At 37.2% G+C, this 16,219-nt stretch overlaps 2 protein-coding genes across 4 annotated transcripts in view; one reads left to right on the top strand and one right to left on the bottom strand.

Moving 5' to 3' along the window:
* GPR155 (G protein-coupled receptor 155) overlaps positions 1 to 5,675 on the top strand; it is a 54,121-nt gene extending 48,446 nt beyond the window's left edge. The window contains exon 17 of the mRNA XM_030802333.1: positions 1,486 to 5,675. Within this exon, the coding sequence (XP_030658193.1) occupies positions 1,486 to 1,786 (301 nt within the window). The 3' untranslated portion in view covers positions 1,787 to 5,675. The remainder of the gene's footprint in view (positions 1 to 1,485) is intronic.
* Positions 5,676 to 8,331: 2,656 nt separating this feature from the next.
* Positions 8,332 to 16,219, bottom strand: part of SCRN3 (secernin 3) — a 28,955-nt gene continuing 21,067 nt past the window's right edge. For 2 of the 3 annotated variants that reach the window (XM_003253731.4, XM_030802332.1), the window contains exons 6-8: positions 15,264 to 15,426; positions 13,188 to 13,362; positions 8,332 to 10,170 (exon numbers count right to left, since the gene is read on the bottom strand). In XM_003253731.4, coding sequence (XP_003253779.2) covers positions 10,000 to 10,170; positions 13,188 to 13,362; positions 15,264 to 15,426 — 509 coding nt within the window. In that variant the 3' untranslated portion in view covers positions 8,332 to 9,999. Of the gene's footprint in view, positions 10,299 to 13,187; positions 13,363 to 15,263; positions 15,427 to 16,219 lie in introns of all 3 variants that reach the window. The other variant, XM_030802331.1, reaches the window with a different exon arrangement.

The raw sequence follows: 16,219 nt of genomic DNA, 5'->3' as shown, positions 1-16,219 counted from the left end.
GAATAGAAGGTGTCAGGCTATAGGCCGGGCACGGTGGCTCACACCTGTAATCCCAGCACTTTGGGAGGCTGAGGTGGGCAGAACACCTGAGGTTGGGAGTTCAAGACCAGCCTGACCAACACGGAGAAATCCCGTCTCTACTAAAAATAGAAAATTAGCCAGGCATGGTGGTGCATGCCTGTAATCCCATCTACTCGGGAGGCTGAGGCAAGAGAATCACTTGAACCCAGGAGACGGAGGTTGCGGGGTAAGCTGAGATTGAGCCATTGCACTCCGGCCTGGGCAACAAGAGTGAAACTTTGTCTAAAAAAAAAAAAAAAAAAAAAAAAGGTGTTAGGCCATAAATAAAAAAATTAACAAGCAAAAAGAAGGCTAACACAGAGTATAATATCCAGACTTTTGTTGAATGTGGTGTTTCTAGTTGCAAGGCATAAATTAAGGTAACATCTCTAAATGAAATACTGATGTTAAAATAATGTAATTTTATGTATTTGAGAAAACTTTTAATGAGTATTAACCTTTTTTTCTAATTATATGAACTCTAATGAATATTTATTTATGGTGAAATGTTTTTAAATTTTTGTCACCTATTTCTCCTTTCACCTTGATGTTCATCCACCATTTCCCATGTCAATCACTTTAGGTTTTGTAGCCTGAATAATGCTTGTGGACAGATTCATGTTGTCTATCTATGGTGTATTTGTGTGGAAATGTACAGCACTCATGTAATTGGATTTTTTTTCCCTGTATCTCTCTATCTTTTGTTTATTTGTACATACTTAAGACATCCCATATTTGCATCAGGAAGACAGATTTTTAAATACTCAAGAAGTAGATTCACAAAGCACATTTAAAAAATCTTAGATTTGTAGCAAGTTAGATCTCTTATTCTTTTCTTGCTTCCTAATGAAGCAAATTTCTGACAAACATATCAGTAGGATTGTCTTTCCTGCTGAGAGCAAGAAGAAAGGCTACTTGTGGGGCACTATGATGTATGTAGTGCATACATATACATGATGTATATGGAGCTAAAAATAAAGTTTGATTTGAATAGTTTAGTGAAAATAATCACTTCTTTAGAGCTCGTGAAAAATATTTAGTGTTCCTGACACAAATTACTTAGTATAACCAAAAGTATAAATTGTAAAATATATTCAGCTATTACAGGACAGATCTGATAACACGCTACTATAAAAAAAGTATTTCTTTGTAAGTGCATTTACATTATCTATGACTTTTTTTGGTATTGTTTAAGCATTTCTGTTTTCACAAGCATCACTGACATTTTCTTTTTCTCCAGTGGGTCTTTCTAGGGTCAGGAGAGTTAACAAACCCTTTCTATTCAGAACAGTTTCCTTCCTGCCATGCTTTTAACTATCACGCTGTCTTTCCTTGTTTCCTTCTATTTTTTCTTGCTTGTCCTCTATCATACAGTGCTGATACCAGATTTACAGAACATATGGGTGAATCATTCCTTTGACACAGGTGTGGTGCAAAGACTTCTGCTGGAACTTTCTGTGGCTGTGACCTGGTGAACTGGCTAATTGAAGTCGGCCTTGCCTCCGACCGTGGTGAAGCTGTGATATATGGAGACAGGCTGGTACAAGGGGGAGTCATCCAACATATTACCAATGAGTATGAATTCCGGGATGAGTACTTGTTTTACAGATTTCTTCAAAAGAGTCCTGAACAGAGTCCTCCTGCTATTAATGCGAACACTCTCCAACAGGAAAGATATAAAGAAATTGAGCATTCATCCCCACCCTCACGTTCCCCTAAGACCTAAATTATGAAGGGGAGAACCCTACATGGAATCATATTCTAGCTGCATATTCATTAGTTTTTAGCTGGGTGACCTTGGGCAAGTTAACAGAGGCAACCTCTCTGAGCCTCAGTTGTCTCTTCTGTAAAATGTGACAAGATGTGTTCCCACCACATGCTCAGGGTCTGTGATTTTACATGTATGTAAAACACATAGGAAGCTGACTTAGGAAAAAGAGAAAACCAAATTAAAGTTCTGATAATGAATATAATATAGTCATCCTTCAGTATCCAAGGGGATTGGTTCCAGGATTCCTGAAGATCCCAAAATCTGAGGATACTCAAGTCCCTTATATAAAATGGTGTAGGCCGGGCGTGGTGGCTCACGCCTCTAATCCCAGTACTTTGGGAGGCCCTGAGGCAGGTGGATCACCTGAGGTCAGGAGTTCAAGACCAGCCTGGCCAACATGGCGAAACCCCGTCTCTACTGAAAAATACAAAAAATTAGTTGGGCGTGGTGGCGGGTGCCTGTAATCCCAGCTACTCAGGAGGCTAAGGCAGGAGAATTGCTTGAATCTGGGAGGCAGAGGTTGCTGTGAGCCGAGATCGTGCCACTGCACTCCAGCCTGAGCAACAGAAAAAGACTCCGTCTCAAAAATAAAATAAAATAAAATAAAATAATTAATAAAATGGTGTAGTATTTGCATATAACCTATGCACATTCTCCCATATAGTTTAATCATCTTTAGATACTTATAATGCCTAATACAATGTAAATGCTATGTAAATAGTTGTTATACTGTATTGTTTAGGGAATAACAATAAGAAAAACAGTCTGTACATGTTCACTACAGATGCAACCATTGTAAGCCTAACTACATTTTTTTTATCTGCAGTTGATTGAATCTGTGGATGTGGAACCTGTGCATATGGAGGGTCAACTGTACTATAAATAATACGAACATGTCAACATTATACAATCATTGCTTTCTGCAACTGTTTACTATAATTTCAAAATTAGCATCCTATTAACTGTTCTTTAAATTATCAAATTTGGCAAGTATATCGCTGGCAGGAAATGGACCTTAAATTATGACAGCTTTACATTTTTTGGTAGTATCTCTTGAAAAAGAATTTTAATGATTCTAATAAGAGGTTCTTTTTCTTTTTCCATTTCCTTGACAAATAGTACTCATTTAAAAACTAGAGGGCCAGGCGTAGTGGCTCACGCCTGTAATCTCAGTACTTTGGGAGGCTGAGGTGGGCAGATCACTTGAGGTCAGGAGTTCGAGACCAGCCTGGGCAACATGGTGAAACCCGGTCTCTACTAAAAAAAAAAAAAGAAAGAAAAAAAAAAGAATACCCGGGTGTGGTAGTGCATGCCTGTAGTCCCAGCTACTTCGGAGACTGAGGTGGGAGTATCCCTTGAGCCTGACAGGCGGAGGTTGCAGTGAGCCAAGATCACATCACTGCACTTCAGCCTGGGTGACAGAGCAAGATCCTGTCTCCAAAACAAAAAACAAGCAAAAAAAACCTAGAAGCACTATTTTTTTTTTAAGTTTGTCTTTTCTTTTCTACCCAAATTACTAATCTATGCCATTAAGGAAAGGAGTAAGAACCTCCATATGTATTATTATCTCCACAGTCCTTCTGCAGAAGTACAATCTGATCTTTAACTTTTATGCTACAAATAATAATTTGAGCAGATTAATTTGAATTTTATCAACAAAATTATTGCCATATGGTGTATCATTTCTGTATTTGAACAAAGCATCATAATGCAGGGTAACTCTTCTACTTTATTCCCTGCAGTTAAAAAAAATAAAAACTATATAGTTCAAGCCAATATTTAAAAATTCTAAACCTGGGCTTGGGCATGGTGGCTCACACCTGTAATCCCAGCACTTTGGGAGGCCGAGGCGGGTGAATTGCTTGAGCCCAGGAGTTCGAGACCAGCCTGGCCAACCTGGTGAAACCCCATCTCTACTAAGAACAAACAAAAAAACTTTGCCAGGTGTGGTGGCGTGCGCCTACAATCCCAGCTACTCAGGAGGCTGAGGCAGGAGAATTGCTTGAAACCAGGAGGCAGAGGTTGCAGTGAGCTGAGATTGTGCCACTACACTCCAGCCTGGGTAACAGAGTGAGACTCTGTCTCAAAAAAAAAATTCTAAAGATTACATTTAGAATTCAGTCTTTTTAAAGTGTCCGTGTATAAAAATATATAATTTTTAAAATTACTAAATGTTGCCTTCTCTCTTAGTCTATTATTTTGGCTACTATAACAAAATATCATAAACTGGATAGCTTATAAACAACAGAAACTTATTTCTCACAGTTTTGGAGGCTGTGAAGTCCAAGATTAAGGCACCAACAGATCTGGTGTCTGGTAAGGCAAATTTCTGGCTCACAGATGGTACCTTCTTGCTGTGTCCCCACATGGTGGATGGGAAGAACTTGTCTCATCGGCCCCTTATAAGGGCATTAATTCCACTCAATAGGGCTCCACCCTCATGACCTAATAACCTCTCAAAGGCCCTACCTCCTAATACTAACACATTGAGGATGTGACTTCAACTTTACATTTCTACAGGCAGAGAAGGGGCGGCTGTGTAAATTCTTCCCATCAGTACTTGAATGTTCATTTAACAAATATTTATTGAGCATCTAACATGTTCCAGACACAATCTGAACACTGAGCACACAACAGTGGGAACAAATATGATTCCTGTCCTCATGGAGCTTCTATTCTCCTGTGAAAAACAGATGTTAAACATGATTGAGGATTAGGTTTCAACACATGAATTCTAGGAGGACATAGACAGACCATAGCATCTTCAGATAAACTTTATCTTCAGTAAATTAAAGAGATCTATTTAGATGACCTTTGAGCATCTTAATTATTAGATGTCAGTGCTAGTTTAACTTATTTTAAACATGTTTCAGATATTTATTTAATTATACTTTTAGTGTCTCATATGTAAAAAACTTATTTATAAAATAATTTATCGGGTTAGAGTCATTGCCCTTTTAATGCAACAAATAATTTTTTAAAAACCTGCATGGGGGCCAGGCACAGTAGCTCACGCCTGTAATCCCAGCACTTTGGGAGGTCAAGGCCGGCGGATCACGAGGTCAGGAGATCGAGACCATCCTGGTTAACACGGTGAAATCCCGTCTCTACTAAAAATACAAAAAATTAGCCAGGTGTGGTGGCGGGCACCTATAGTCCCAGCTACTCGGGAGGCTGAGGCAGGAGAATGGCATGAACCCGGGAGGTGAAGCTTGCAGTGAGCCAAGATCACGCCACTGCACTCCAGCCTGGGCGACAGAGTGAGACTCCGTCTCAAAAAAAAAAAAAAAAAAAAAAAAAAAAAAAAACCTGCATGGAAGCCTAGTATATTTATTAATAACAAATAAATTATACTTTAGTGTACTATTGTACTATTAACCTATACCAATTTTAAGTTGTGATTAGGGGGAATGGGGATGTTTTTAAGCTGAACTGTCTTGCTGCGGAACTTTCCTTTTTTTTTCCTTTTTCCATATTATGACTGAATGCTCAGGGGTAAGCCTAAGGCCTCATTGCTGTTACCAGGAGATTTTTCTAGTTACAGTAATAAAGATGTTAATTCACATGCATGCAGACAACTGAAACTCAAGTGGAGAATTTGTTTGTGAATAAGTCATACTACTTCTGTTATTTGCACGAATGGAATCTGCAATATCTTTTTCCATGGGAGACACTAAAAGAAAACCCTGGATCAGAATGATCTGCAGTTTCAGATAATAAAGGCTTTTAAGAGACATTTTTAGAATTAAAAATATACTAATTTTATTAAATGAAAATATTTGTTAACTGTTACTTTCTCACTGACAAAGCAAGTTTCTCAATAAAATACCTATTTTAACTTGCATTGCTGACATCTTTTCTTTGAGTAATCTGAATAATGCAGAAGCCATCATAGAGGTCTTTTCTATACGTTCTGAATGTTTTCTTAAATAGGTTTCCTGAGTTCTATTCTTCATGACTCTGGGCTCTGCAAACAGGGTTTCCCAATTACGCATTCTATAAACAAACACTTTTATGAATGAGTCAATGACATTGAGTCCTTTTCATACATTTCATCATTTCCAATAGGTAGAGTGACAGCTAGAAAAAAAGATGATAAAATTTTGCTTAAAACCTATCTCTTTTTCTTCAGCATAGTCAATTGTTTTCTTAACTCTCAATGAGTAACTCCATGCCTAGCTTGTGCTTAGCTTTCAATGTTTTTAGACTAAGACAAAGTGTATTTGGCATTTTGAGAACAACGATTAATGGTCAGTAAATTTCTAAAGCAAGAAAAATGTGAAACTAGTGTTTTATGTGTTTGTTATGCAGCAGAATACAGCTCTTAGTGTTTACCCCTTCATATCTCATCACGTAAAATAATTACTTTAGGTCACTGGACATAGGTAGTCCTGTCATGAGTGATGGCTGGAAAAAAGTTCAGCATCATAAATGTTATCACCATTCTTCAAGAAAAGATGAGATTATAAATTTCTGCAATTGGTATGATAAAATAGGTTGAATTAATTAATGAAAAAGAGAAAACATTAGCTCTGTAGACCTGTTTTGGGCAAATTTTACAAGAAGAAACTAACTCCAAAATTCTAGGCTACATAGTTATTTCTAAAGCAAAACTTTTGGCTCATGATTAACATATATAAACTGGTGTTTTCATCAAAGATCAAACAAAATAGCCTTGTCTAGAATACTCATATTATTCCCCTGGCTTATTAAGTAATGGTAAATAATACCAGTATCTAAGAGGTGACAGGTTGACCTGAGACTTATCAAAGGATACCAAGTTGTGCAGATAGATTGTCTAGCTAGTTTCTTCAACTTTACATTTCTACAGGCAGAGAAGAAGGCTGTGTAAATTCTTCCCATCAGTACTTGAATGTTCATTTAACAAATATGTATCGAGCATCTAGCATGTGCCAGACACAGTCTGAACACTGAGCACACAACAGTGGGAATAAATATGATTCCTATCCTCATGGAGCTTCTATTCTGTGAATGTTAAACATGATTGACCTGTGACCAGGATCACGTGTGCCTCCAAGAGTATGTAAGAGAGACCTTCTGGTGTGAGGAAAACTCCCCTGAGGAAGTCATGTTTTAGCAAAACTCTAAAGGATGTCAAGTATTACTTATATAAAAGGGAGCACATGGAATGAATAGTGCGAGCAGACAAAATACGGCCATGAGGAAGGCACATTCAAGGACATGAAAGAGCAGCATAGTAGGAACCCAAAAAAACAATGGTTGAAGATGTAATAAGATATAAATGAGGCAGATCAGTGGGATCCCTTTGGTATTTAAAGAGGTTTAGGCTGGGCACAGTGGCTCACGCCTATAATCCCAGCACTTTGGGAAAGCAAGGCAGGTGGATCACCTGAGGTCAGGAGTTCTAGATCAGCCTGGCCAACCTGGTGAAACCCCGTCTCTACTAAAAAATACAAAAATTAGCCAGGCATGGTGGCAGGCGCCTCTAATCCCAGCTACTTGGGGGGCTGAGGCAGGAGAATCACTTGAACCCAGGAGGCGGAGGTTGCAGTGAGCTGAGATTGCAACATTGCACTCCAGCCTGGGGGACAAGAATGAGACTTTGTCTCAAAAAAAAAAAAAAGAGTTTTAGACTCAAAAATAAGAAAATAAACAGCCTAAGTCAACAATGGGCAAAAGATTTGAACAGACAACTCACCAAAGAAGATAAACAGATAAAAGCATGTGAAAATGTCCAACACCATATATCATCAGGGAATTGTAAATTAAAACAAGATACCATTACACACCTATTAGAATGGCCAAAATCCAAAATGCTGACAACAATAAATGCTGACAAGAATATAGGGCAACAGAAGCTCTTATTCATTGCTGATAGGGATGTAAAATGGTAGCCACTGTGGAAGACAGTTTGGCAGTTTCTTGGGAAACTAAATATACTCTTACCACATGATCCAGCAATTGTGCTCCTTAGTATTTACAAAAAATTAGTTGAAAACATGTCCACACAGAAATCTTCACATGGATGTCTACAGCAGGTTTATTCATCATTTTCAAAACTTAGAAGCAACCAAGATGCCCTTCAGTAGTAGTATATACAGACAACGGAATATTATTTAGCACTAAAAGAAATGAGCTATCAAGTCATAAAAAGACATGGAGGAACCTTAAATGGATTTTACTAAGTAAGTTAAAGAAGACAATCTTAAGAGGTCACATACTGTATGATAACAATGATATGACATATGGAAAAGGCAAAACTATGGAGACAGTAAAAAGATCAGAGGTTGCCAGGGGTTGGAGGGAGGGTGGGATAAATAGGCAGAACACACAAGATTTTTAGGTCAGTGAAATTACTCTGTATAATACTATAATGGTGGATACATGTCATTTTATAATTATCAAAGCCCATAGGATGTACTACATCAAGAGTGATCTCTAACTTGAACTATGGACTTTGGGTGATAATGTGTCAATGTAGGGCCATCGATTGTAACAAATGTACCATTCTGGTGCTGGGATGTTGATAGTGGGGGAGGCTATGCATGTGTGTTGATAGTGGCTATATTGGAACTCTGTACTTTCTGTTCAATTTTGCTGTGAACCTAAAACTGCTCCAAAAAATAAAGTCTCTTTTAAAAAACAGTTTTAGGAGGGGAATTCATAATCAGATTTAAATTTGTAATAGATTGGCTGCAGTGACTCATGGGTGGAAATAAAGAACAAAAATGGGTGTAGGAGAACAGTTAACACAATGGTCTAGCTAAAAGATGGTGCTAGTTTAGTCCAAGGTGGCAGCAAAGGAGAAGGTGAAAACATGCTGCCCCTAGAGAGGCAAATAAGATTCCCATAAGTGTAATGAACTGTTTGCTCTTAGTTTCCTCATCTATTAAAGGAGAGAAGAGGAGTATAGGGGTTAGAAGACAGCCTATCACTGAACCAAACTTAAGGCAAACAGAATCAACTGAGTACTTGAGTCAGACATCTTTTCTTTTGTAATGTCAACCCTATATTAGACAAGAGCAGTATCAGGCAGATGATGGTATTTATGAGAGAACTTTGAACACATAACTTTCTGAGCAGTCCTTGAATATAAAGACCCACTTCTTTATTAACCTAATTATGCTGATAGTGACTAGTAAATACGATAATGTAACCAAATACCAAAATGGACATTCTAGAAACTCAAAAATACTTAGTGTTATTTTCAGTTGGATTTTTCTTTTGTTTATATTTGCAATTTTGAGTCTTACTTGGTAATCTTTATGTAACCTAAACAATGTTTTATAAACTTTAGGAAGATATTACTCATGTATAAAGTTCATAATATATAATGCATTATAGTGTTCAAAATGTTATAATGTTCATAATATACTAATAATTCTATTTCATTACCACTACCTCATTCTTGTTTCTGTTTTCACTGAGTGAACAGGAGTAAACAATGAGAGAGATTTTAGACCCAGAAACAGTATATCCTAAGGTTTTGGTTCTTTTATCTTATTCTCTAATCTCCCAAACAAGCTCTTCTAAAAATATATCTTATTAACGTAAAAGCCTATTAAGGAGAATGACCCTAAAAATGCTAGATAATCAGAGCTACAAGCTCACTGGTTAGCCAAGTCTTCACAAAGAGCATGTTTGAGTTTAACAAAAGTGCATTTGCAGAACTAATATACTGTATTGACAATGTGTAAATCTAGAAATTTTTCTTGTTAGAGCTGGTTAATATTTGCCCAAAGCACAAACAACTTACCACTTGAGATATTTTTCAGGACTAACGAAAAATCTGCTTTCTTGATGTAACTGACAAAATGATTTGAGGGTACTACATAATTATAATAAATATAAATCCATGCATCATTTTAATGTTTCATTCTTTATATATAATTGAATACTTAGTTATTGTGACAAAAAGTTACTATGGCTAAAGAAAATAATGCAAGTACATCACCTGAAATAACACCTGTATCCCATGATACATGAATCCAATTCCAGTGCTGTTTTCTTTCTATTTCAGCAACACTATATGTAGTTTAATAGTCAAAATAACACTTGAATACTATCCAAGAATAATCAGATCTGCTCAAATTAGGTTTATATAATTTACCAAGGTGATAGACTCCGACTTTGAAGATTACTGACCACTGATCACTAAGAATTAATATTAGCTGACCACATGATCACTAAGAACTAACATTTGACTGATAAATTTGAATTTCATCTTTTGTACACTGAGGAAAGAGATTAACAATTTTCTCAACATCAAGATGCTTGTTTTGAAGGATTGATTCCATCTCTCTGAATAGTTCTTTCTCCAGTTTCCTCATGTTGTCCAACATTATTTTGGCTTTTTCCTAAACAATTAAAAATGTAAAGATAAACACATACACACATACACATAAATCTAACCAAATTCAACCCACCTCTACAGATAAGGTTTGTTCATGCTGGCTTCTAATTGTGGTTTGGTTCCCTTCTTGTTCTTTAGAGACAGAAAGAATGAAATGAAATTCTTTGGGAAAATCATTGCTCTAGATTGAGTTAATGCATGAATACCAAATTATTTTTAGTAGAAAAGACAAAAACTATTATAAGAGTAGTTTATAAGTAAAAAACCTAAAAGACAACAGGACAATAGAAAATCTCATATGAACTGTGTATGTGGAAGGTTGCTGAAAACTGAGGTTGAAATATTTTTATCAATTTAGATCTTTTACATTTAAAACCAATATTATCAGATTAATAAAATAGAACAATAATGTTCAGGAAAAAATCAACTAAAAGACATTTCCTCTACGACTTCATCCTTATTTCAATAAAGAGAGAAAAAAGGTCCATGATTCTTACAGAAAGAAGTAATTTTTAAATTGTTGATGAATCACCATGATCAGTTATAAGGTACTTATCTAGAGAAAAAGTATGTAAGAAAAAACTTGGTCAGGTGCAGTGGCTCACGCCTGTAATCCCAGCACTTTGGGAGGCCATGGCGGGTGGATCACAAGGTCAGGAGTTCGAGACCAGCCTGCCAATATGGTAAAACCCCGTCTCTACTAAAAATACAAAAATTAGCTGGGTGTGGTGGCACGCACCTGTAGTCCCAGCTACTCGGGAGGCAGAGGCAGGAGAATCGCTTGAACCTGGGAGGCGGAGGTTGCAGTGAGCCGAGATCGCACCACTGCACTCCAGCCTGGACAACAGAGTGAGACTCTGTCTCAAAATAAATAAATAAAAAGTTACTAGAAAGTGAGCATAATTTTTTTTTTTTTTGAGACAGAGTCTCATTCTGTCGCCCAGGCTAAAGTGCAATAGCACAGTCTCAGCTCACTGCAACCTCTGCCTCCAGGGTTCAAGTGATTCCCCTGCCTTGGCCTCCCGAGTAGTTGGTATTACAGGCGCCCGCCACCACGCCTGGCTAATTTTTGTAGCTTTAGTACAGACGGGGTTTTTTCATGTTGGTCAGGCTGGTGTCAAACTCCTGACCTAAGTTGATCTACCCGCTTTGGCTTCCCAAAGTGCTGGGATTACAGGCGTGAGCCACTGCGCCCGGCCTGTGAGCATAATTTTTAAAATTTGAACCATTATGGGGTAGAACTCAACAAAACAAATAACCTTAACATGGACTTCAGTATGAAATTGTATGCAGCTTTTTAATGAGGAAACACCACATTTCATATTAGTGGGAAAAAAATGGATTTTGTCTATAAATGGTATTGGAATAATTTGTTACCTTTTTGGAAAACAGAGTTAAAATCCCTACTTCATGAAATACACAAAAGTAAATTCCAGATGGACTAAAGAACTAAATTTTTAAAAAACACATATATATGCTAGAAGTTATATTTATATTGAGGTGAGGCAGGCCTTTTCAAACGTGAAATCAAGGTGCCTTAAAGGAAAAGACTAATAAATATAATTGACTAAGTTTAAAATTTTTGTCTGACAAAAAAGTTAAATGTCAAACAATAAACTGGGATAAAATTTTGCCTTATTACAAACAGTTAATATTCACATATTTTTGCCTATTTAAACCAAAAAACAAAAATAGCCCAAAATCAATGGAAAAATAGCCTAAGGGAAAAGACAGACAAGTAATTTAAAATAAAATACTCATGACCAATAGACATAGGAGAAGGTTTTCAATCTTACTAGTAATCAAGAAATGTAAATTAAAACTACCAATAGGATTGACTCTCTCTAACACACAAAAGTAGTTATTTACAGAGCCATGACCAGAACCCAGCTCTTTTACTCTTCTTCCCTCAAATTCCATTATCTTTCCACTACTTTAAGCTGTCATTCGACATCTTATGATTTTTAAGTAAAGCCTAAAATAGTTACAACTTTGGAATTTTTATTTAAAAATAAAAAATTTAAATAAAAATAGGAAGTCTGGCAGAGCTTGTTGCTTTGAGCATAAGTGAAATAGGTGAGGGGGAAAAAAAGGCTTAGAAACAATGCCAACACTGCAGACAAAAATAAATAAATTATTACCTGGAGGAAAATTCATTTAATCCGTTTCACTGTGGACAGCATGTAAATGTATACGCCTTGACAAAGTAAAAGGAATTATAGGCAAGAAAAACCAGGAGGTAGAAACAGACAAGAAAAGATTTAAGATGGTTATGTTTTCTTTCATTGCAGGGGGTCAACAGATGGATGGCTTTAGGCAGCCTTTCCATTCCCTTCTTATCCATTATTTTTCTTTAGCGAGCTGAATAGGTGTAGACATTATAAAATGACCTATCTATCTATACCAGAAAAAAATAAACTTATTTCTAGAGAAGAGATTTTGAGTGATATATTGCTCTTCTATAATGCTCACATTTTAAAATAATGAGGATGTATCACTTCTTAAAAACTAAAACTCATTATTATTTTAAGTCTCTGGGGTTTTAAGTCACTTTCAATTAATTTTAATCTGGGTCTGTATCATTAAGGACATTACGTTAAGAAACCAGGTCAACTGCTCTTTGGAGGCTTTGTAATTTTTGGTGTGGGATATATACTAAGCAAGTTACTTAAACTCTCCTAGACTCAGATACTTTATCGGCAAAGTGGGAATCAAAATAGTACCCATTTCATAAAGTGGTTGTGAAGATTAGATAAAATAATCCATGTAAAAGTACTACATAAGTGTTCAACAAATGTTAGCTATTATGTTTAATGTACTAAGTTTCTCTACAAGATTCACAATACATGTATTCATAACCAAAGATAAAAATAATACAGCTCTACTATAGTCTGAGCATCTAAACTATTCCTAAACCTATTTCTTATAAGAAGGGAGGAAAGCTGATACTCCAAAGTTCAAAATACGGATTGAATCAAACTTTACACTTAATGATGTAACAAAGAATATAATCTAGCATACCTCATTATTATTTACTACTTCCAATGCCTGTTGATGTTTTTGGTAGAGTGGGTGTCTTCTGTCAGGCTTAAAATGTGACTTCTTTTTAACTAGATCTTCAAGTTCAAATGTTGGTGAACTGGTATCCAATAGTTGTGAAATATGTGGCACAAATATGAAAGGCTTAAAAACAGATCTAGAAGGAAGAGTCTTTATTAAATTATCATGTCAATATATAAAAATATTCAGTGTTATTCTAAGTCTTCTAAGATTCTCTCTAATTAGAAGTTTCTGTTAATGATGCTACATATTAACTTGTTCCTGTCACATTAGTTATACCCATGCCTGTCTTCCGTGGTACACTGGGATCTCCTTTGGGGCAGGGAACCATACTTTATTTAGTCTTGTGTTCCCCATGAACCTAACAGAGGACCTGGCACATAAATAGTGTCAGCAAAGTAATAGTTTGTCTTTCCTACTTCACATTCCACAGTTGGAGGATAAGAACAACCTTTAATGTTATAGACTGAGGATTAGGACTTGGGGTGAACATCAGCGCCAGTGTCAGTAAAGGAGGACACATGCTGGGCACAGTGGCTCATGCCTGTAAAGCCAGCACTTTCAGAGGTCAAGGTGGGAGAATCTCTTGAGACCAGGAGTTCAAGAACAGCCTTGGGCAACATAGCCAGACCCCATCTCTACAAAAAAATTAAAAATTAGCCAGGCATGGTGGCATGCACCTGCAGTACCAGCTACTTGGGAAGCTAAGGCAGGAGGATCACTTGAGCCCAGGAGTTCAAGGCTACAGCGTGCTGACTGTGCCACTGCACTCCCTTCTAGCCTGGGTGACAGAGCAAGGCCCTGTGTCAAAAAAAAAAAAAAAAAAAAAAAAAAAAAAAAAAGGAAGACTTGGCCGGGCGCAGTGGCTCACACCTGTACTCCCAACACGTTGGGAAGCCGAGGCGGGTGGGTCACAAAGTCAGGAGATCGAGACCATCCTGGCTAACACAGTGAAACCCTGTCTCTACTAAAAATACAAAAAATTGGCCAGGCGTGGTGGCGGGCACCTGTAGTCCCAGCTACTCTGGAGGCTGAGGCAGGAGAATGGTGTGAACCTGGGAGGCAGAGCTTGCAGTGAGCCAAGATTGCGCCACTGCACTCCAGCCTGGGTGACAGAGCAAGACTCTGTCTCAAAAAAAAGGAAGACCCAAATGTTTTATTCCATTTTCTTAAAGATATTTTTAATAATATGAAAGGGAGGCTATAACACTAAGAGATAGTGAATATAAAATCATTTCTAAATGTAATGTGCATTTTATGAGATACTAGTGACTTAAGTCAAGATAGTCTACAAAAGTATTACCTAAAATGTAACTGGGCTGGGTGCAGTGGCTCACGCCTGTAATCCCAACACTTTGGGAGGCTGAGGCAGGCAGATCTCCTGAGGCCAGGAGTTCGAGACCAGCCTGGGCAACAAGGTGAAACTTGTCTCTATGAAAAACACAAAAATTAGCCGGGTGTGGTGGCGCACGCCTGTAATCCCAGCTACTAGGGAGGCTGAGGCATGAGAATCTCTTGAACTTGGGAGGCAGAGGTTGCAGTGAGCTGAGATTATGCCATTGCACTCCAACCTGGGTGACAGAGCGAGACTCTGCCTCAAAATAGTAATAATAATAATTAAATAAACTGAAACTATTGATATTTTAAGTTTCACATGTATTTTCTAGATAGGAGTGCATAAATAAATCCTGAACAACTACATCATTTAATCTTTTTACTGTTATGAATTATCTAATATCATATCTGAAATCTGAGTAAGAAAATCTATCTACTTTCTTTTCTTGACTATGTTAAATCTATTTGTAGGAAGAAGGAGTAGGGATAATGCATAAAAGAAACTATGCACATTTCCTTCCCATAAAAAGAGAACAGTTATGCATATGTGGATATTGCAGATTAAAGCCTGAACAGAAAATATATTAAAAATTATTGATCTAGTTGTATAACAAAAATTTATCCTGACAAAATTATTAACATACTAATGACTCTATTCCATCCCCTGACTCCTTGCTGGTTTATAGTATTTTGTGGCTTCACCTCTCAGGATCAGGAGTCCCTGTAAAGAAGTGAATGCAAGGAAGGCTGGAGTCTTGAGGTAAAATAGAAACCATGCTTGCAGTGGTCAGGAATTCTCCCTCCATATTAATGCCACTTGGTTTATCTCGAAGAATTTCCATCATTGTTTCAAAAGTTATATTTCCTAGAGAAATAATTTTTAAAATCATCAAATATATATGCATATACAGATGCCTTGCAAATATGAACTGCTTTCTCTTCTGATAATATGTGAGATATTAGTCTTGACATAAATTAAGAGACTGACTATAAACAAACTTTGTATCAACTACAATTAGATTCATTCCACTGTCACAAGAAAGGTATGTTATTTTAAATATAAACTATGCAAAGTCTCAAAGCCATTGTAACAGGTAAAAAATCCCTAGAAAAAGGAATAAATAACGTAAAAATATATTCAATCCCATTGCCCTTACAGAATTTTTTTTTTTTTTTGAGACAGAGTCTTGCTCTGTCAGGCTAGAGTGCAGTGGTGCGATCTTGGCTCACTGCAATCTCTGTCTCCTGGGTTCAAGTGATGCTCGTGCCTCAGCCTCCCAAGTAGCTGGGACTACAGTTGCATGCCACCATGCCCAACTAATTTTTGTATTTTTGGTAGAGATGGGGTTTCACCATGCTGGCCAGGCTGGTCTTGAACTCCTGACCTCAGGTGATCCTCCCCAGCTTGGCCTCCCAAAGTGCTGGGATTACAGGTGTGAGCCACTGCACCCAGAATATGCCTGGCTAATTTTTAAATTTTTCTGTAGAGATGGGGGTCTCGCTATGTTGCCCAGGCTGGTCTCGAACGCCTGGCCATAAGCAATCCTCCCGCATCAGCCTCCCAAAGTGCCAGGATTACAGGAATGAGCCACTGTGCCTAGCCTTTTGTCTTTAATTGAAAAGATTAAGTAAATATAATATAGTTACTGATTATTCGG

The sequence above is a fragment of the Nomascus leucogenys genome, chromosome 22a, assembly GCF_006542625.1.
Source record: "Nomascus leucogenys isolate Asia chromosome 22a, Asia_NLE_v1, whole genome shotgun sequence".
In the NCBI taxonomy this organism is placed as follows: Eukaryota; Metazoa; Chordata; class Mammalia; order Primates; family Hylobatidae; genus Nomascus; species Nomascus leucogenys.
This window is presented reverse-complemented; position numbering and strand designations above follow the sequence as displayed.